The sequence below is a fragment of the Prosopis cineraria genome, unplaced genomic scaffold, assembly GCF_029017545.1.
Source record: "Prosopis cineraria cultivar Desert tree isolate PC_DT_omini unplaced genomic scaffold, ASM2901754v1 PC6, whole genome shotgun sequence".
NCBI classification, from domain to species: Eukaryota; Viridiplantae; Streptophyta; class Magnoliopsida; order Fabales; family Fabaceae; genus Prosopis; species Prosopis cineraria.
Window position 1 is genome coordinate 9689786 of NW_026555337.1, and position 21247 is coordinate 9711032.

General features: G+C 28.4%; 2 protein-coding genes across 4 annotated transcripts; both read left to right on the forward strand.

Moving 5' to 3' along the window:
* The first annotated feature begins 1836 nt into the window (after positions 1-1836).
* Positions 1837-4114, forward strand: LOC129314574 (protein LIGHT-DEPENDENT SHORT HYPOCOTYLS 10-like). The gene is made up of 2 exons (XM_054958056.1): positions 1837-2478; positions 3894-4114. The coding sequence occupies exon 1, from the start codon at positions 1876-1878 to the stop codon at positions 2452-2454; it is 579 nt and encodes a 192-aa protein (XP_054814031.1). The 5' UTR covers positions 1837-1875; the 3' UTR covers positions 2455-2478; positions 3894-4114.
* A 13888-nt stretch (positions 4115-18002) lies between these two features.
* LOC129312797 (GEM-like protein 1) lies at positions 18003-20773 on the forward strand. Of its 3 annotated transcripts, none has more exons than XM_054955524.1 (4): positions 18004-18234; positions 18341-18436; positions 19260-19537; positions 20421-20550. In XM_054955524.1, the coding sequence occupies exons 1-4, from the start codon at positions 18099-18101 to the stop codon at positions 20433-20435; spliced, it is 525 nt and encodes a 174-aa protein (XP_054811499.1). In that variant the 5' UTR covers positions 18004-18098; the 3' UTR covers positions 20436-20550. The 3 variants fall into 3 exon arrangements, with proteins under 3 accessions (XP_054811498.1, XP_054811499.1, XP_054811497.1); XM_054955522.1 differs by having other exon boundaries at positions 18005-18234; positions 20429-20773; XM_054955523.1 differs by lacking the exon at positions 18341-18436 and having other exon boundaries at positions 18003-18234; positions 20429-20773.
* The last annotated feature ends 474 nt before the right edge of the window (positions 20774-21247 follow it).

A 21247-nucleotide genomic window follows, 5' to 3' on the forward strand; every position in this document is an offset into this window, starting at 1 on the left:
ACAAATATTGAATAAATGAATCCTAACACATAATACTGCTTAAGACTTTTTTTTTTCTTTTTTCTAAACTAAATGTTATGCTTAACAAGAAAAATTATGAAAAGTAACAAACATTCTGTTTGGGAAAAAAAATGCAATGCCACACAACCCTATCCCATGTGGATGTGGTAATTAAGGCGTTTTCCTGTTTATTGCATGCATTTTAAAGAATCAGCCGTACTCTTATGTAGCGTTAATGGTAAGTTTTGCTGTAAATTTTATCACATATATTGAATATTTATATATTAATAGGAAAACCTTAGGTAACTAAGCTCATAAAATGTAATTTTTTAAATGTCAATGAAAGTAAAATTGGACTTTAAATTAAAAAATAAAAATGTTAATTTATAGAAAGTTAATTATATAGAATACTAATGGTAGCTTGAGTAGAAGGGACACGACTTCCTAAAACAAGACCAAGAGTTCAAATAATATTTGTTAAGATAAATGCATAAAAAGAGCTAATTATGAGGTAAAATAATATACAAATACACATTTTTAATAAAAATATTAATATTAATATTAGTTATATAAGTTTAAGCACCCAATTTTTTTTCTATATTTATTTACCCTTCAGTCCCAAACATGCCTAGTATGTATAAAAAAGTATAACGGACATCAGGCAATATAACTGTCAATTACGCTAAGTCACACAATAATTGCTTTGATGATAGAAACAAAACAAAAAAGAAATATATAAAGAAGAAAAATAAAGTGTGATTGATGGTTAATGTAAATGCAGTACCATTAAAGCAAGAAATAATGTAGGCCAGGAAGAAAAAGAGGCGCCAAAGCATTCTAATTGGTCCCACACTCTGTCCTATCTGACTAGTCCCTTTAATTTTGATTTGAGATGTTCTAATTAATTAAAATAGAACACACATATATATAACTTTATAGCTGATTATTACATTAATCTTGTAATGATAAAGTTAAATAACATATCTATTCTCTTTTTTTTTTTTAAAAAATAAACATCGTACATCTTGTACAGATGTAAAAAAGATTAGGCAATATTTTTTATCAAATATATGTTACTAACAAATATCTAAAATTGTAAAAAAAAAAAGAACATTTATATTTATAAACAAACAAAACTATCAATGGGTGATTAGGTTAAGTGAGAGGGACTAATCTTTCACATGATAAATTAAATATTTAAATTTTTATTAAAAAAGATGCTCACATTATTTAGTATCTAACAGTGCCTCGAATAGAATTGATTCTAATAAGAAAACACTTATATATATGCAATAAATAAATAAACTCCACAAAACTCGTTTAGAATATGTAAGTGTAAGCAGATATGACTCTTGTAAAACATAATAAATCCACAATATGTATATATAGTTATTTTTAGATATATTTTCATAAGTTTCCTCATAGACTCATCAAAATGTTAATCACCTACCGTCCGACAGCTTTACTGTGTGAAAATTATACATGAGTGGGTGTTTTATAATTAACTTCTGTTCAAATATAATATAAAAACTATACTTCAACTTTTGAGATTTAAAATATTAGTTTAATTTTCTGATAAAAATTAAGACAAAATATCTGAACTTGACAAATTTGATTTTTGATTTAAAGATACACTAAGTCTTAAATTATTTTTTAAAAAAATTAAATTCCCCAATTAACAGGCTCCTTTGTTTTTGTTTTTGTTTTTTTTCCGGTTTCTCTGGCTCCACTACTTGTATTGCATTAATATCTCCTTCTGTATCATCCTCCTTCCCACTCAAAAAGAAAATAGGAGACTAGACCTCCTTTTGTTCTTACTTGACAAAAAGGATTAGAAAATGATTTATCATCACTAATACCACAATTCAAGAAACCATGTCTTCCTCTTCCGCCACCACCAAAGGAAAACACATAGCCCCTGGATCGTCCTCCTCGTCATCGTCCAGATCCTTTCCTTCCGATCATCATCTTCCTCAGCCTCAGCCTCAGCCTCTGAGTCGCTACGAGTCTCAGAAACGACGAGATTGGAACACTTTCGGACAGTACCTTCGCAACCAGAGGCCTCCGGTGGCTCTTTCACACTGTAATTTCAACCATGTCCTCGACTTCCTCCGCTACCTTGACCAGTTCGGCAAGACTAAGGTCCACATCCAAGGTTGTCTTTTCTTCGGACAATCCGAACCTCCTGGTCCCTGCACTTGCCCTCTCAGACAAGCCTGGGGCAGCCTTGATGCCCTCATCGGCCGCCTCCGAGCCGCCTATGAGGAAAACGGTGGCTTGCCCGAGACCAATCCTTTTGCCAGCGGAGCCATAAGAGTTTACCTTCGTGAGGTGAGGGATTCTCAGGCCAAGGCCAGAGGTATCCCTTATAAGAAGAAGAAGAAGAAGAGGCCTCTCTTGATGAAGCCACAGTTCAACGGTGAAACCTCAAGTAACAACTTGCCTATGCAGTGAAAAGAATTTGAGAAAGCTTATATGGTAATTTTCTTTCTTAATTAATTTTTATTACTGTGTCATATCTGTATCTAGCTAGCTAGCTAGCTTGCCATTATTTGATTCAATTTCTACCGTTTTCATGACCATCGGATTAATTTAATGATTGCTACATATAATTAAGATTTATACTATAGGCTTAATTATTTGAATACTGCTAAATTAAGTGACTGATGAGATTGGTCGAAAAGGAATTTTAAGTTTCAGTGTAATTTCTTTGGCTTCTCTGAAGAACGAGGAGGTATGGCAGTTTTCTTTCCTTATACTGATTTGGACTAATTTTTTATTAATTATTTTTGCATTTATGTTTGATCATCTGTGATTGATTTTTCTGCACCAAAGATTCATGGCTAGAAAAGCAAATCTTCAGCAAACGCTATGGCAAAATTGGTTTTGAAGTAGGTCTAATCTTCTTGTTTCTGTCGTAGTAAACCCTAAGCCATAGCCTTATAAACCCTAAATCGTATGCGTACAACAATAGTGCTAATCAATGTTTAGCATGGCTTGTGTACGAGCATAGTGTCCTTTAGATCATGCACTTCTCGTAATCATTATCTTTAGTGAACATATAAAATAATAACAACAACTAATTAACTAAGTATACACATGTGATATTTATATGTTATTTGGACTTAATTTATTTCCTTTGTCGGGATTCGCAAATTATACTATATTAACTCATTGTCTTCCACGAATTGGACATTGTACAGTGATCAAAAGAAAATTATTGAGGATTATCTTAATTATAGCTAGATATGAGGGGGGAAACCAGAAATCGATGTCTTTGTTGGAGTATTCTTGTTGCCAAAATGTAATTAATTAATCCAAAATCTCTAGCTATTGTTAATTAATTAATCAGAACTTTATCTGATTCGAATGAATGTTTGGTTTTCTGCTGTCTCTATCCCCATTGCATGTCCAATGCTCATTATATATAAGACTGTCTTTTTCCATGGTGCTGCTGTGTATATTTGACTTCCGTACAAGAATTACACTGTCTCGTCCCGCTGCCAAACACAGTGCTAAAGCATCGATCATGATCATATTTCATGCTATATATGCTTTCTCCAATCCTCACATTTCTTTTGTTAAAGGAGAATACAAATCTATAATCCTGCTTCTTTCAAGCTACAAATCAATTGGGTTGGCATCACCCACATATTGTATAAGACGAAGTCCCACATCTAGTAATTAGAAAAAATATTAGGAGATGCATGGTTAACCAAGTTTCTTAAGCTATTTAAGTTTGACACATTGTGATATTACAATTACTTTTACTTACTAATTACTAATTACTAATTGAGAATTAAATTTGGCACTATAACCCACTAGAATATCGATCTTATGTATGCTACGTCTCATATGGGATTTCACTTTTTCTTATGATTGATTAATTTCAGGGACGCCCCTATAATCTGAGTCATGAATCAGTACTTGTGCCAGGCCCTCGTTTTTGGCATTAAATGACTCTAGCAATGTCCTTTGGATCAGCTTAAAACGCTTCACTAGCTAATGGTACTTTTTTAAGTGTCCAGGATTACTGTATTATTTGATATTTGGAATGGGAATTTAGAAGTATTGACAAAGAATTTGACATATATATATGGGGTAAGTCCTTCTATTACTGTTGTATCCATCTTTTTAAACATATATGCTAGCTCAGTCACTTTCAGCATCATCATCATCAATATACAGCAACCAAAATAGCATTTGATATATATGGTTTGCATGATTCATTTGGTATCCTATGGCTGTTAATTTGCAAGTCTTACTGCTTGCTATTGGCATTTTAATTAGAGATCATAATTGTACATATATATGTATGTATGTATGTATGTGCTGATATATATTTGCAATGTATGTACCTATCTATATAATATATGATGAGATTATATTCTAGCTTTTTCTCTTAACGTAGGAGTCCCCTTCTTTGTTTGTATATATAGTCAAATATGTGCTGTTTTTTTAGTTGTTTCTTTCCCGGGTAAGATTACATATTGGATCAGGTCCATGGTTTGAGAAGTAGTACGAGGACTAGAGAAAGTATAAGGGATAAGCTATAGGGACTGAACAAAATTGGTCATACTTTTTTTTATTAAAGACTTGTGCTGGTCACACACACACACACATATGAGCTAATTGAAATTATACGTATGTTTATATATTATAAACATACATTATATCATGCTAGCTTAGCACGTAAATGGATTATATATCTCCCATATGAAGTTTCGACTTTTGAGAGCTACTATATTCTGAGAACCCATAACGCAGGTACGTGTGTGTGTAATATCCCCAAATGTTATAAGATAATGTCCCACGTTTAGGTTTATAAATTATATAGTGGAAAGTTATTTGATTAGCTTAGAAATATATCATTGGATTCCACTTCTGTCCCCTCAGTTCAACATAAATATACATGTAGGGGGCGGGTTTCGCTAGATCTTTTTTCTTTTTCTTTTTCCCTTCTAATTATTTTAGATCAGATTTAACTTAGCTGCCTTCGAGTAAATACTTGGTGTCAGTACTCTAGTCTCACTTTTAGGTAACTGTCGTGACAAGTTTAACTACCAAAGATGAAAGAACCATCTAGTTATTCTTAGACTCTCTTATATATATTATTGACCCTTGAATGGTACGATAAAACATGTCCGGTCAGTATCCTATGAGGCATCAAATCACAACCTCTATATAAATTCCTCATAATTACTGTTTTACATATTCTTAGTGTTCATATCAGTGAATTCTTCATATAGAATTAACTTAAATATTATAGGAGGAAGTAAAACAAAGAGAGATAGGGTCAGGGGTGGAGACAGGGACCCCAGCTTTTTAATTTTTTCTTAATAAAATAGAGGGATTATATATTTTTGACCCTCCTAAGTTGACATTATAAGTTTTGAGAGACTAGATGGAATTGTTATTTCAATTTATAGTAATCTTTTACCCATGTATGATTCAATTGTTTCAGTAGCATGAAAATATAGTTGCCATAGAATGCACTTATTTTTAACAATATAACGTGGAAATTTCTCTTAAAGCATTGATGTTATTTAGTTTTGAAAATTATAATTAAGAAACTTTGCCAAAGATTGCAATAAAAATCTTAAGATTTGTTGAATGCTATGTGTTTGATATCTATCATAAGACTACTTATCAAAAGTTAAGAGGTTATGGTTAAGATATATTCTTCTACAAAAAAATTACTTTTTTTGTAATAACCAAGCTATTAAAATTTATTATATGAATAGTTTTTATTATGATATACTTAAATTTCATTGGCATAAAGAATTTGTGACAATTGAATATCATTATCATGTTGATATATTTATTTACTACAATTATCAATTAAGAGAATTAAATAGTAAATTCAATAAACAAGTAATAGAGTTTTTTAAATTGAACAAAACTTTAAATTTTAAGGATATATTTAAATTATTCAATGCTCATGGGAAGATGAAATATTTGCCATATATGTTGTCATCTCAGCTACCCGTAATAAAATTTTATGGCTCCGCCCTTGAATAAGGTTGTGCGAGCCAATAGGTGAGTTTTATGTTGATTAATGGATATATATGATTCCTATATCTCTTTTCTTAGGCATAGATTGAGAACCTAATTCGTACTAAAGAAGCAAATTGTGACATTCTGAATATTGACAATTTCTATTGCGTTTATAAGTTGTTGTATACTGTCTAATTGACATTTAAATGATCTTTGAATGATAGTGTGTGTGTGTGTGTGTTGAATATGTATTTCATTGAGTGAATGATTTGTTGTGATGATGGAACGATAATACGTTAGTATATAGTGTGAAATCATTGATTGTGATCGATCTCTCTTTTGAAGCTTAGACGGACCCAAAAAAAATTATTAATGGGAGCAACATTTATATTACATATAAATATTATTAATTTTTCAGAAAATATAATTCTAAATATTAATTAAATAAATATACAAATAAATTATGTGAGAAGTTTAAAATATATAATAATTTCATTTCTATCATAAATTTATTTTTATAATAAATAAAAGATAAGCTATATTTTAAATAACTATATTTTAAATAAGATAAAGTATAGCTTTAGTCCTCTAATTATATTGTATAAGGATCAATTTTAATTTCTTAATTTTATAAAGTATCTTTAGCCCTAATATTGTTAATTTTAAATGATTATTTTTTGTGCCAATAGTTGCTATTTTAAAAATTTTAACTTAATATATCAACATTTAAAAATATTTTGCCAGTATTTAAAAATTCAATATAAAAAATTTTTGCTGATCAAACTAATGGTGTTTGAACTAAAAAACTGAAAAGATTCTTTATAAAATTAAAAGATCAAAATAAAATTACTTTGTGTGAAATTAAAGAGCTAAAGGTAAATTTTAACCTTTTAAATATGTATGTTTGGTTAATTTTAAAGAGAGTGTGGGGTAGTTAATTTTTTTTAAGGGGCAATTGCAATTTTAAAGGGGGATAAGTGTAATTTTAACATGAAAATAAATAAAATAATCTTTGCTTATTCAATTGCCCCCTCTATTGTGAACGTGGGTACGTCCTTGTTTTGAAGTAAAAATAATATTTAGAGAAACATTTTTCTCATGGATAAAGGGCAAGAAGATATATAGCGATTGATAGGAGTGTCCTTAGGTAAGAGTATTGGGAGTTGTTTTCTTTCTTCTTGGAGTTTGGAATTGTTAAAAGATCTAATCATGATTAAATTCATTAATTTGATCAGTATTTATGTATATAAATACAATGAACAAGGTATATAAATATATCATGGTCATATATATATATAATCACATGCACAAAAATGTTAAATTTAGAGTGTGTAGGTGATGCAAAACACGAAAGGAGAAAGGGGAAAAAAATATGGAAAAGAGAGAAAGGGAGTAGAAATAATATAGAAAGAAGAGAGAAACTCAAAAAAGAAGGAAACTCATAGCAATTCTTATTTAATTAAATATGTATACAAATTAAAGGAGTTGAGGTGCTATTTATAAGCCTCAACCTAACCCTAAAAATAAATACATGAAAATTCTAGAAATTTTAAAATTAAATAAAAAGATGGCAATAAATGAAAAAATAATAATAAATTGTAAAAAATAATAATAATTCAAATTAAAACAAAATATACCTAATTAATATGAGAGCAAAACATCATCAACCTTCAAAGAGCAAAATATCTTCAATCTTCTCAAATCTTCAATATTTTTAATTATTCTTTTTTTTTCATCATTTCTCCTTTACTTGAATAACTCTCCTCTGGAGAGTAAAATTATAGATATGCTCAAGAAGTATGATGAAATTGAGAGATTCCAAGTTATTGCTCTATTTGAGAACCCCTTCCAGCAAATCAAATATCAACAAATGTCATCAAGTGAATAACAAATAATTTAAGCATGTAGAAGCATAATATATAAATCTGAAAATCTTTTCCAATGAATAAGATAATATTGGAGGAGACCATGTGGTTGAAGAACAATATGTGCTTCCACATTTGCAATAACATTAGCACTAGAGGGCATAGTAAATGAATTAGCTAGGCAAAGCAAGAGTCAGTTGAAACTAGATCCCATCATTAATTGTCTCAAAATTCTCAGCTACCATGTGTAGAATTTGTTTGCATAATTGCTCTTCTTCTTGATTAAGAGTTACTTCTTGAGTCTCAATAATGCTTATATCTAAGGTAAGAGCAAAAGTTTCAATATGATTTGATTGGACCTTTTTAATTTCTATATCATCACATGCCTTAAACTCAAAATGAACAATGATATTGCTCTCTGGCACCATTGATATATGTACATGGTCTTTGTTAGGCATATTATTTCCTTCAAAAGTCAAAATATTAGGGCCTTTATAATGTTTTAAGATACTATTAAGAAGATTAAGAGTTATTTCCTTTTGATATTACTTATCTTTCTCAACTTGATGGCAATGCCCTTCTTTTAATGTGGATCAAAGGAGCTTTGGAGTTCATCAATTTTATCTCTCACCAGTTCAAAAAATGAACATATGAAATCCAAGTCTTATTGATCAACTAAATCATATTAATAGTGATATTGATGATGATTGACATAATCATAATGGTGATGATTAGCATAATCATATTGACAATGATAATTATATTGATGACAATTAATATCATTATATTGATGATAGTCAATATAATCATATTGGTGATTGAATGAGGTCATAACATTACAATTGAAGGTAGTTTTTTTTTTCTTTTGTGATCATAGGCAATGGAAGGTAAGAGTGGCTTTTTTTTTTTTTTTGGACTGGGAGGCTCTACTATCCTATTTAATAAAATGTTCCCAAGTTACCCTCATCTAAAAGGTGAAAACCCTATTCAACAACCCTAACCTTTCAAGAACTCAAAAGTTTCTCAGGGATCTAACATGCTCAATAAGTAATAACTTGAGTAAATTTTTCACAATAACCTTTGGGGGCCTAAAAATCCCTTAGAAAAATTGATAAAAACTTTAACTAGCTTAGGGTAGATTTTAACCTGGGTATAGGGCCAAACTATTTATAAGGTGACTTTTTTTAAGAGTCAAATCAAAGGAAAAATCAGATCATGAATGAATGACGGCAAGCAAAATATGGGATAATGATTAAATACAAGAATGAAGGAAACAAAATATGAAAAATAGAATAATAGCATAATGAAGGGAATATGATAAGATGACTTGAAATGAAGGAAAATGGAAACAAACAAGAATAATGGGAAAAAGGAATTAGGAAAAGAAACAAGTAGCCAAGGAGTTCAAAATGAATACCTGTAATATCCAAAAGAAACATGCTTAATTTTTTCCCCAAAACTTCCCCAATTAATTTTAAAATTTAACCAAATATTTAATGAAACACCATAAAGCTAGTTTACTTTTAATGAAGGGCATGAAAGGAACTTTTTAAGCATGTTTGTAAATTCTTGCCGAATTAGCGAAACTATAAACCTTATGTTGGGAGTATCAATTACTTCACAATTAGATTCAGGTGTAGAACCAAAATTTAACTATGAAAAGAATTGAGATTAAAAAGTATATATTACAAGGTTTTCGTAAACTTTGGAGAACAAAAACATATAATATCTATATAATATTAAAAAATAAAAATTTTGAAGGGGTCATGACCTTTACTAGTCCCCTCCATCTACCCTTGGTTAGATTCAAGGATTTCAAGTTCTTATTTTGTAATTTCTATGTGCATATGTTTTTCATTTTTTGTAAATAAGTACTTATATTCTTAGTATCCACACACACACATATAATATATATGTTCTACGCAGCAAAATTTCTTGAGTTAAAATTCTTCAAACTTAAAATGATTGATAACACTCAATAAGAAAATAAAAAATAAAAATTTTAGAATGTCCAAGCGCGAACTGACTTGAGTAGATATGAAAGACTCATTTTAAATATAGTTAGCCTCAATAATTAATATGTATAAAAGTGTCCGAAGGGATCTATAAACTTAAACATTGAGGTTTTTTTGAGTTAAAATATGATATTATTCAATGACATATCCATTTATTTTTTTCCCCGATTGAGGCTCTTCACTCCTAGACTTAACAAATGGTATTTGAATCTAATTTTATTTGAGACTTTGTACAAAGACATTGTTTAAAACTTGCAATTGGATATTGTTTGAAGTCGAAAAGATGGACTTGGCTCTAGTTTCGCCTAAGGACCTACTTGCCACACTTCAGTGGACTTGTGTAGATGTAAAAGTTTCATTTCTGAGTTTAATAAGTAATATATAATAATGTGAAAGAATCTTTATAATTGAGTTTTGAGTTAAGATACGGTCTTTTAATTGACTGCTCCTCTTGACCCATTTAATTTGTTCTTTTCTTCTATTTCAGCTTGTCACTCCTCATTCCTAACCAAAAAAAAAAATTAAAACGCCATTTAACTTAAATTTATTAGAATCATACTCTTTTAATAATAAATATTTAATGCAATTACATAACAAGAGCTCGAATTAAAAACCACTAGTTAAGTTAATATAGCTCTACTGGCTAAGCTTGGCACTAGCTCGTATTAGTGTTTTGTTTTTTTGCAAAATATGAGTTAGCCCTTTTTAGGTGTTAAGTTTAATTCTAGTTAAATTATGAGTGGAAAATAATTAATGTGATGGTTCTGTGTCTGCTAGATCAGTGTATACGTACATATTTCATTAAGTAGTGATTCATACAACTAACTAGATATTCACTAAAAAACCAAAAAAAAAAAACTATTTGTTTTGGAAACAAAAAGGATTTGTTGCTATGATTAGGTGTAGTTTTTGCATTGCATGGCTCACAATGACGAATGGCATGGCATAATTCTTTATTTATGTATGGTAATTGCCATGATTGAGCCTCCAATTCTTGACAATATAACTGCAGTGGTTAATTTATCTCAGTATGCCATGTGTACACACTCACACATATATAGTAGTTGAAGATTTTAAAAGAGGTTTGTTTTACATATATGGTTAACTTAAAATTGAAAAAAAAAATAGATATGATTTAATTTTTGAATTTGAATACTTTGACTGTATGTGAAATTATGACCTTTTTCTCAATAATTCTTTTCAATTTATCTTTTAAAATTGGAAAATTTTTGTTCCCATTTATCAAACCAAAGTAAAATACAAAACATATAGGACAACATATTAATTGTTTTCCGTTTAGTCAAACAAACACATTGTTTATTACAAGTTATAAATAGTGTGGCACATTATTTGAAAATATAAGCCACCTTGATTGTATATAAAGTGCTAAAAATATGTTTTGGATGTTTTATACCAATTAATTAATGCTCGTGACAAATAGTCGATGATATATTGATGATTATGCTTCATGTGTCTTTAAAAAAGGTTGAAAATCTTGCTTCAAATGAGGGCATATACTCTCAAATTCTATTGAATTTAGCTAAAATTTTAGACTGGTGTAGTTATTTTTTGGGTTATTTTTGTAACCTTCAATTATCTTTTACATATATCTTCAATAAAAATAAAAAACAAATTAAAACACACTAGTTTGTGTAGGTGATATACACTTGGAGAACAAATAAATAAAAGTAAGAGAAAGATACCACACTCAAAATTTCAAACTCAATTTCTTTTAGCATTTCTATTTATTATATATTATTTATTAAATATAATTTTATTTGATGTAGAACTATTTATATCAACTTAAATTCACTCATGGTCCAAGTCAATTTTAGAACTTTTTTTATTATTATATATATTGAAGATAAATCTGTCAAAGTTAACTGCCCCCGAACATAACAACCTCAACTTGAAAGATCATTTAATTTATTTCACATAGCATTAAAAATAAGTCATGTTTTAAGCTATATGAAATATGTCATTCATTTATGGACTAAGAAAAATATGTTTTATGCTTATTATTTCTGTTTAATTTTTTTTTTTCATGCATTGACAAGCTAGGCGTGCCAACATTAAGAATAAATGAGATAATATCATGTCAATGTGGACATATATATAAAATGATGTTAAGAATGAAATGTGTGTGTGTGTGTGTAGGAAACTTTCTAGCAAACCTTAAAATTGAAAATTCTACTCTTTTCAATTTCAATTTTTTTTTAGAAAAACTCATTTATAACTCACATTGGTGATCGAATATATCCACCAAAGAAAAAAAGGAAAAATTTAAAAAAGTGAAGAACTCCGATCAGTGGAATCATATTCTACAGCTTGCCAGTATACCTCTTTCGGTGTCCCCTGATTCCTTTTTCTCTCTCTTTAATTTCCCCACTACCAAAGAATATTTGCTTTATGTGGAAAACACTTCGCTATTCACATCCACAAAATCACTATTTATAATTTCTTCAGAATAAAACACATTATCTTCTCTTCATTTTTAAAGAGGTTAATTGAGCAAGTTATCTTTACATTTTAAGTCCAGCAGCATTATAGACTCTAAATTTATTCATTATGTAAATTTTTTTTTAACTTTTAAAAACAGTGCAACCTGGCTTCTATGCCATTGACAAAAGTTAACCTTGACCAGAAAATTACTTTAAAAATTACAAAAAAAAGGATAAAAAATTAAAATAAATTAGCCAAAAATTATAGACAAGGACTCAAATTACAAAAAAAGATAAAAAAAATTGGTCCTTTATTTGTAATTTCTTATGTGCTTTTTGGTTTTATCTGGTTAACTAATTATCAAAGTTAACATTTGTTAATAATAAGAGTTAGATTGTATCATTTTTAAAAGTTAAAAAAATAATTTACACAATAAATTAATTCAAGATCTATGGTGCTATATTGGACCTAAAATTCAGAAGATTCTTTGCTTATTTATCCTTTTTAAATATAAGCAAATTTAACCAATTCATGTAGTTTAAAAAATTATTTAATCATCATAATCATGTTTAAAATTGAAAAGTTTATACTAAAATGCCCTTTATTAACTCTTGATGTTACTCTAATTTAATGATGCCATTCTTCAATGAAGGGCAATTAAAAGAAAATATCATAGATGCTTCTTGAAAATTATATATTGTTTTGCCTAAAAAAAACAAGAAACTATATGCAAATTTTGCTTAAATTTAAAAGGGAATGCAAACACACACACACGCTACTTTTAGTGGAAGAAACTTGCTTTCTTTTATTTACAATTAGAATTCTTATATATATATATATATATATGAGCATTTCAACACTTCCTACTTCCTCCAGCTACGCCCCTGGCGTAACCACAGTATATTAGTAATTTCCAAGACTACATGTTTTAATTATTCCATGAATTTCTTCACTCTCTTCTCCTTTTTACGTCTAATTTTTTGTCACTTGTATTTCTGCTGCAATTTTAGTTTTGATCATAATAAATACAGACACTCTATTCTGTTTGAAATACAGGTTACTTTTAATTACTTCACAAGGATTAAAGAAAGTAGTTAAAAGTGGTTTGTATCACTAAAATAATCAAAAGAATATAATTACTTGTCAAGATTACCCTCGAATTATAACGTGAACTCATCGTTTCCTTTCCAAACAGACACTAAAAAAGCATACTCATTTTCAACACAAAGCAACATATTATATTAGATTCACTTCTAATAAAGGCTGGTCTAGCTAATAAAAATTTGACTAATAACCTATAAGATAGTGTGATGAATGTGAGGACTTTATTGTTAGGTAATTTATAAATACTTCTATAAAATCTTTGAATACGGAGGGCCTTAATCTTGATAAACCCAAAACTAAACTCATCTAAAACTTTTTTCTTTTTTACCAAACAAAAGAAAAAATTAATCATTCAGTTCTTATAGTTTTGATCTAATTGTAATGTAGTCTTTAAACTTTAACTTATTGTAACTCATTTCTTATAATTTTAATTTAATTGTAACTCAATTCTTAAACTATACCTTTTATAATTTAGTTTCTATACTTTCAATCACTTAAATATTAGTCACTATATTTTTTAACAAAATTATAAAGATTAAAATATTTTAAAATTTTAATGTTTATAATATTTATAAAGATTAAAAAGGTTTAATAATTTAAAATATTAGTAATAAATTTTAACACAATTTTAATATTTATAATTTTATTACTAATGTTATAAACCTCAAAAGTTTAAAATATTATAATTTTATTTTTTTCAATCTTTAAATATTATAAAAATAAAAATTTAAAATATTTTTAATATTTATAATTTTATTTTTAAAATATAAGGATCAATATTTAAAAATTAAAACTATAAAAACTAAATCGTAAAAGATAAAATTTACGGATTGAATTATAACTAAGTTAAAACTATAAAAATTAATTTACAACGAGTCAAAATTTAAAAATTAAGTTATAATTGAGTTAAAATTATAGGAATCAAATGATTAATTTTAAAAAAAAAATCAGTTCTTGATATTGTAATCCACTAATCCTAACTAGTTGTTTTTTTTTTTAAATAAGAATCCTAACTAGTTTCAACTTCGAAGCCTGGAATTGTATTATAGGTTTAAAGCCTGGGCCTGCTCGGCTGATCCACCAGTTCATCTTAGTAAGGCTTTTATTTCTTTTGTTCAGGTTAGAAGGGCCTTTTCCCAATTCAGGCAATGTACTAAAACGTATTAGGTTTATGAAGTCTCACTCTCACACTTTCACCCTTGAGTATTGTACATTTTAGTTTTTTTTTTTTTTTAACCACAATTCAGGCAATGTAATATAACGTATTAGGTTTATGAAGGCCCATTGCTTGTGTGAGCGCTCATTTTTAAGTTATTTCGGTTTTCTACTAAGGTTAATATTTTTAGAATGTATAATTTTTTAATTATATTTAAAAGGTTAAAAGTATACTTTTAATCCTGTAACTTTATATAATATTTTAATTTCAATTTAGTTCTTTAATTTTATAAATTATCTTTTTAGTCTTTTAATCATAATATCGTTAGCTTTAAATGATTATTTTTTGTACCAATCATTGTTATTTTAAAATAATTAAACTTAATATATCAACATTTTAAAATATTTTATCAATATTTAAAAGTTTAATATAAAAATTTATTTGGATAAAACTAATAATGTTGAGGTTCAAAGACTAAAAAGAAACTTTATAAAGTTAAGGGGTTAAAATAAAACATTGTGTAAAATAAAGGATTAAATATATATTTTAGACTATTTAAAATATAAAATTAGTCATTTAGTTAAATAGATATGAGAATCTGTGTGCAATTGTGTAGTAAATATTATACTCTCTCTATCTTAAATTATAAGACATTTTTGGATAAAATTTTATATACCAATAAACCTCATTAAATACACTTAACAACCTTATTTTTTTAAAACAAAAATATAAACTTTTAAAAATACCTATCATTTAATACATTAAAAAGAGAAGGGACGAAAATTAATTATAGAGAAGGAAAGGATAATACTGAAAATGAAACATTTAATAACACATTAATTTACTCAAAATGTCTTATATTTTTTGAACGAAAAAATTTATTTAAAAATATCCTATAATTTGAGACGAAGGGAGTATTATGAATTACCTCCTGTCCATAATTAATGGCCTTGATGTTTTCAAAAATTATTAGAGAAGGTTTTGAGACTATACTCTCAAACAAATTGGAGAATTCAAAGCCCTACTTGCTATCTCACATTCAAATTTCAACTCGAAATGTTAATTATACGCAATAAAAGTCTTGACTACATTAGACAAGGACATGATTCTACTTGATTGTGAGAGATAGGATAAAAAATCTAGTGGTTTCTAGAAATAAGGGCATTATTCCTATTTTTATTTTTGAAAACAAAACCAAAAAAGCTTGCCAACTTCAGTTAATCAAATAGTGGCTTCTATGATGTTCTGAAAAGGGTAAAAGTAATGGTCAGCTCTTGTGATTATGGTTATGGCATGAACACAATCGTAAAGGATTTCATGGATCAAGAATACCTTATTTAAAAAATACCAAGAATCTCATATATATCCAAGGGAACATTCCCCAAATTACAACAATAACCTTAGATCCAATTTTTGGTATTTAAGAATATCGCCACAAGCTCCAATTCCATCAAGAAAAATGAAACCTATATATAGTTTCTAATTTAGTATTCACTAAAGCTTTCATAAGTTTGCAAAGAGCATGTTTACTAATAGTTTAACAATTTTAGGTGGTGTGCGTGGCAAATGCAATATTTGATTTAATTGGTTATTATTATAGTAGTAAACCCAACATTGAAAAGAAAACAGAAGCAACTCTTAAGGAATATAACTGAATCAGTTTGCGATAATCTTGAAACCATCCCCACATCTTCTAAATTCTTTAGTTATCATCATATAATAAAATATTTATTGTCAATATCAAATATGAAATCATTCATTTGTCATCCATATTGATTAGTCCCTTGCATGATTAGGATTGCCAAAAACTTTAAAAAAAAAAAAAACAAAGGTATGCAGCAAGAACCTGGGGAAAAAAAGACAAGGATATAAAAGGCTTCAACTAGAGTATGAAATTGATAAGAAATGATTAGAAGACAATAATGGTCAAGGCCAGTATGCAACGAGAAAACAAATTATTTGGTGGAGTCCTATTGGTTTATAAATATAGAACCTCATCATATTCCAGGTAAGAATCGAGTTAATAGGTTAGTTGAAAAAATTGTTGACAATTTTATTAAAGATTGTTATGTTTAAGATTAAAAAAATATTATTTTAGTTAATTAAATTTGAGAGAGTTATTAGGAAAACATTGAAGACCAATGTAAACCTGAGGTGTGTTGGAAATAATTTACTTTCAGCTGATTTTTATAAGCTAATTAAATCCTGCCTGCGCTCAACAACTACCTCATGTTTAATAAACCAAAGTCACTTCTTTTTTTTTTAAGCAACATGTAAAAAATATTTAGTATACTATATGTAAAAACAAATGGACTCTAAATCTACTATACTATATATATTCCCTCCATTTAGTATTATAACATTTTTTGAAGCAACATGTAAAAAATATTTGACATTTTGAGTCTTTCAAGTTATAATTAATAAGAAAATTTTAAAAGTACCTTTGATTAGATGTGTAATTAATAAAATTTTATAATTAAAATAACATATTAAATAAAAATAAATATAAAAAGAATGTATAATTTTAAATATCGTATAAATTAGTTAAAGTATTTTATAATACTTAATGAGGAGACCATATATTTATTTGCAATCCGTCCATGAGTAGTGTTGTTGTAGTAGATTATGTTTGCGTTTTATTTTTGAGACAATAGAATTTTCAATCCTTTAAATTTGTCTCAATTATTAATTTAATATTTTCAGTTTAATTTTTATTTCTTTATGTTTTTTTTTTAAATTATCACATAAATCCTTTAAATTTTAAAACACAAATTAACTCTCAAAATAATATATATAGTATGCGAAGTAAATTAATAATTTGCTATATATATGTAGCTAAATAACAATGAATAAACCCTCAAATTAATTTAATTTTTATCAATATAATCTCTAACATTGTGGGTTGTTTTCTTACTTTTTAAATTTCAGTCTGTCTTTTCTAATTAAATAATTATACTTCTTTTTATTAATCTATATGATTACAATCAATATTATGTTATTTATATTAATAAATTTTACATTATCTCTATTTTAAACAACAATGACTAAATCAATAATTAAAATAAATTTAAAAAATTAAATGGATAAAAATTAAATTTAAAAGATCAAATTAATTATTGCAACAAATTTAAAGAACTAAAAATTATATTATCTCATAAAAAATTAAACAAACACAAGACAATGTATATTCAGGCTCCAAGCTTATTCTCAAAACTCAAGCATTTCTTGCTATGAAAGTGATATCACAGCGTATGTTATAGGTTTTAATTGTATATTTATATATTAAAAATAATAAATATTGATATTGATATACTAACTTTTAATGTAGGTCAAAATAATAATGCACTTTATTTATTTTGAGATTCCAACGGAGGCAAATTGACATTATGGCCACATATTTGTCTTGCTTTATTACTCCCTCGTTTCTAACTTCCTCTGTTCTGCTTCATCCCCACGCCATCTCTCTCTCTCTCTCTCTCTCTCTCCACCCCTCAGTGTGCTTCGTCTTCTCCATATCATATGGCTGATTACAGAGATATCCCTATTCGATCAGATGAGACAGCCATGGCTGCTCATAGCAACATCATGAACAGCAACAATCAAAACCCTTATATCAACGTTACTACAATTCCCACTTCCCCTGCTAACTACAAGAGTGAGTGATTCCCATGAGATTTTGTTCACTGTACTTATTCCTTCTCGTTTCACTTATGTTTCTCTCTCTCTCTCTCTCAATCTCTCTGTGTGTTACGATTTTTCAGCTTCTAATCATATGAATACTATACACGGTGTGTTAAATCAGTGTGGCAAGACTTTTAAGAAGGCAACTAAGCAAGCTGACAATTTCTGGAAACACAGTGAGTCTTTTTTGTCTTCACCTACTCTATATATGAATTGAAGTGGAAAATGAAACATGAGAAACCCTAGATTGCTTATGAAGGCATGAGGACTAGAGCAGAACTTGGTGTGTGTAATTGTTATTGATTATGATCACAGTTAAAGAGCTTGAGATGAAATGGTCTATACTGGATATTTAGAGCATAGAATTTCAATATAAAATAATATTTTCTGTTCTTTTCAGTTCAGTTTCACATTTTGTTCTCTCACTGTTCTCTGAGATTTATAATCTAGATGCTGCTTTCAATCGTGTTTCTAAAAACTAAGCTAAGCCAGACTTGATAGTTGGACTGTTGACTAGACTCAATAACGGCTTGTTTTGGACTGACTCTGGTTCAACTGATTAAATGAAAGACTCGGCTGGTTTTAGATGTTAATAATTTATTTTCGTGACCTTTGGACTCTGGTTTCAAGCTCAGTGGATGAATTTATGTAATGTTTAGTGGGTAAAAAAGTCAACCTTAACCTTTTGCTTAAAGGGGTGGGAGATGATGAAAAATAAGCAGGTTAGGTTTAAGCTTGGTTCTATTTTTATTCTTGTTACGTTGTTGCCTTGTACTGTTTGGTTTCGGTACTTAATATAGTTCTATTAAAAAAATAGTATGTAGAAAGGTGTTCTCTAAAAAAAAAAAAAACAGAGACAAAAATGAACTCATCATCTCATCCCATTGTTTTCTAGGTACATTTTTCATTTACTTTTTAGAGAACACTTTTTCGTATACTAAACATTGTCTTTCATTGTTTTGAAATTCTGAATTAGTGGAAAATATTTTCCATGTGCAGTCAGGTTGGGCTCAAATCCAGCTGATGCGGCAATGGCTAGACTTGTTGAAGGAACAAAAGTGCTGACATATGGAGGGTATGATAGAGTATTTGAGAATACATTTGGGATAATGCAAGGAGAGAAGCTGTTAAAGCAATATGCTTGTTACATATCAACCTCCACTGGACCTTCAATTGGAACACTCTACATATCAACAAAAAGATTAGCTTTTTGCAGTGACTATGCACTCCGTTATTACCCAGTCTCACCTCATAATAGTCAATCCATATACTACAAGGTACTTCTTGCTTCCCTTTCTATTTTTCCTCAAAAGTAAACTCTAGTTCTTAGTATGCTGTCATTTTGATCCTGGCTTCTTGCATATCAGTGGATGTATATAATTGTCTGCTTGTTACATCAATATTCAAGATACAAGGAAGAACAAGAAGACTTCAAGATCATAATGGATCAAACAGCTTAATGTTTCCTTCTTTTTTTTTTTTTTTGAGCAGTAGCTTCTAGCAACTCCTACTATCTGACTTTGAATTGCAAAATTTTAGTACAACAATTCTCTACTAGTTGAGACTGCCTAGATTTGTTGAGAAAAAGGATGACGATAGAAGCTTCTCAAGTTAAGCAAAATGATCCCATGTAGATACTGCCTGGTAATATGATAAAGGAATCCTTGTTTGCATACTTTTCAAATCTCAGGTTCTAGCATGTAAAGAATAAGTTGAGAAAGACTTGTGGAACTGATGGGTCTTTCTTAAATATTGATTTGGCACTTTAAACACATAACTCTTGTCAGCAATGAAAGTAGGTTTTGAAGACCGTCCAAATTGAAATATTAAACTGCTCATGTCATGAGTAGGAGTATCAATGATCAAATTCTTAGAACCTGTTTGGTTGTTGTAAAGAAATGAACTAGAATGGAATGGGTTGATAGAGAGTAAAATAGATTAAACTAAGGTTACAGATTAATAGAGAGATGTGAACAAAGATTGATGACTTTATTTATATCAATGTTCATTCCTGCCTTTCAGGACATATATTTTATTATTTACCCACGCATTTCATTTCTTTTCAACAATCAGATGATCTCTTGATCACTAAATCTTTGCCTTAAAAGTTTTACTCTCTAATGTTATATTTGATAATATAAGATTCTAATTATGAATTAGATATGCAGGTGGTAGTTCCAATAGAACAGTTGAGCAGGGTGAGTCCTTGCTCAAGTAAATGGAACCCTTCAGAAAAATACATAGAGGTTGTCACAGTGGATGGCTCTGAATTCACTTTCATGGGTTTTATGGCATATGACAAGGCTCTCAACACTCTCAGTGAGGCCTTTCAACGTCGCACCCATTCCACTGGAAATTGAATGCTCTCTTGTTGTAACAATGTACTTGCCTCATAAAAACACACTAATTTATTAAGTGTAAGGGATTTGATGTTTCTTTAAGAATTTTGCATCTGGTTGATGTCTTAGTTATGTTTTATTTTATATGAAATATGTCATTATTGGTTGGTTAAATTATATGAAACTTCTTTAAACGTTCACCTATATGCAATTTTTTTAACAAAAGTACACATTTAATCTTTTAACTTTATATAAAATTTTAATTTGGTCTCTTTTTTTTATAAAATATATTTTCAATTTTTTAACTCTAATTTTGTTAATCTCAAATGATGTTTTTTGTACTAATTATTATTGTTTTAAAAAATTAAATATATAATATTTGAGGATATCTTGTCAATATTTAAAAGTTTATTGTTAGCATTTATTTATTAATGGAACTAGTAAAGCACATGTGCTTTATACAATAGTAGTATTTTTAAATAGATGGTAATGTTTTAGGAAAATCTTTCCCGAAAAAAATAATTTGTAATGAGCACTTTCTTCATATCATTCTTGTATAAATGGATGCAATGCGAAGTAGATTAACAAAAAATTATAATTATTTAAAATAAATCATGAAAAAATTCCCTATAAATGATATTAGAATTT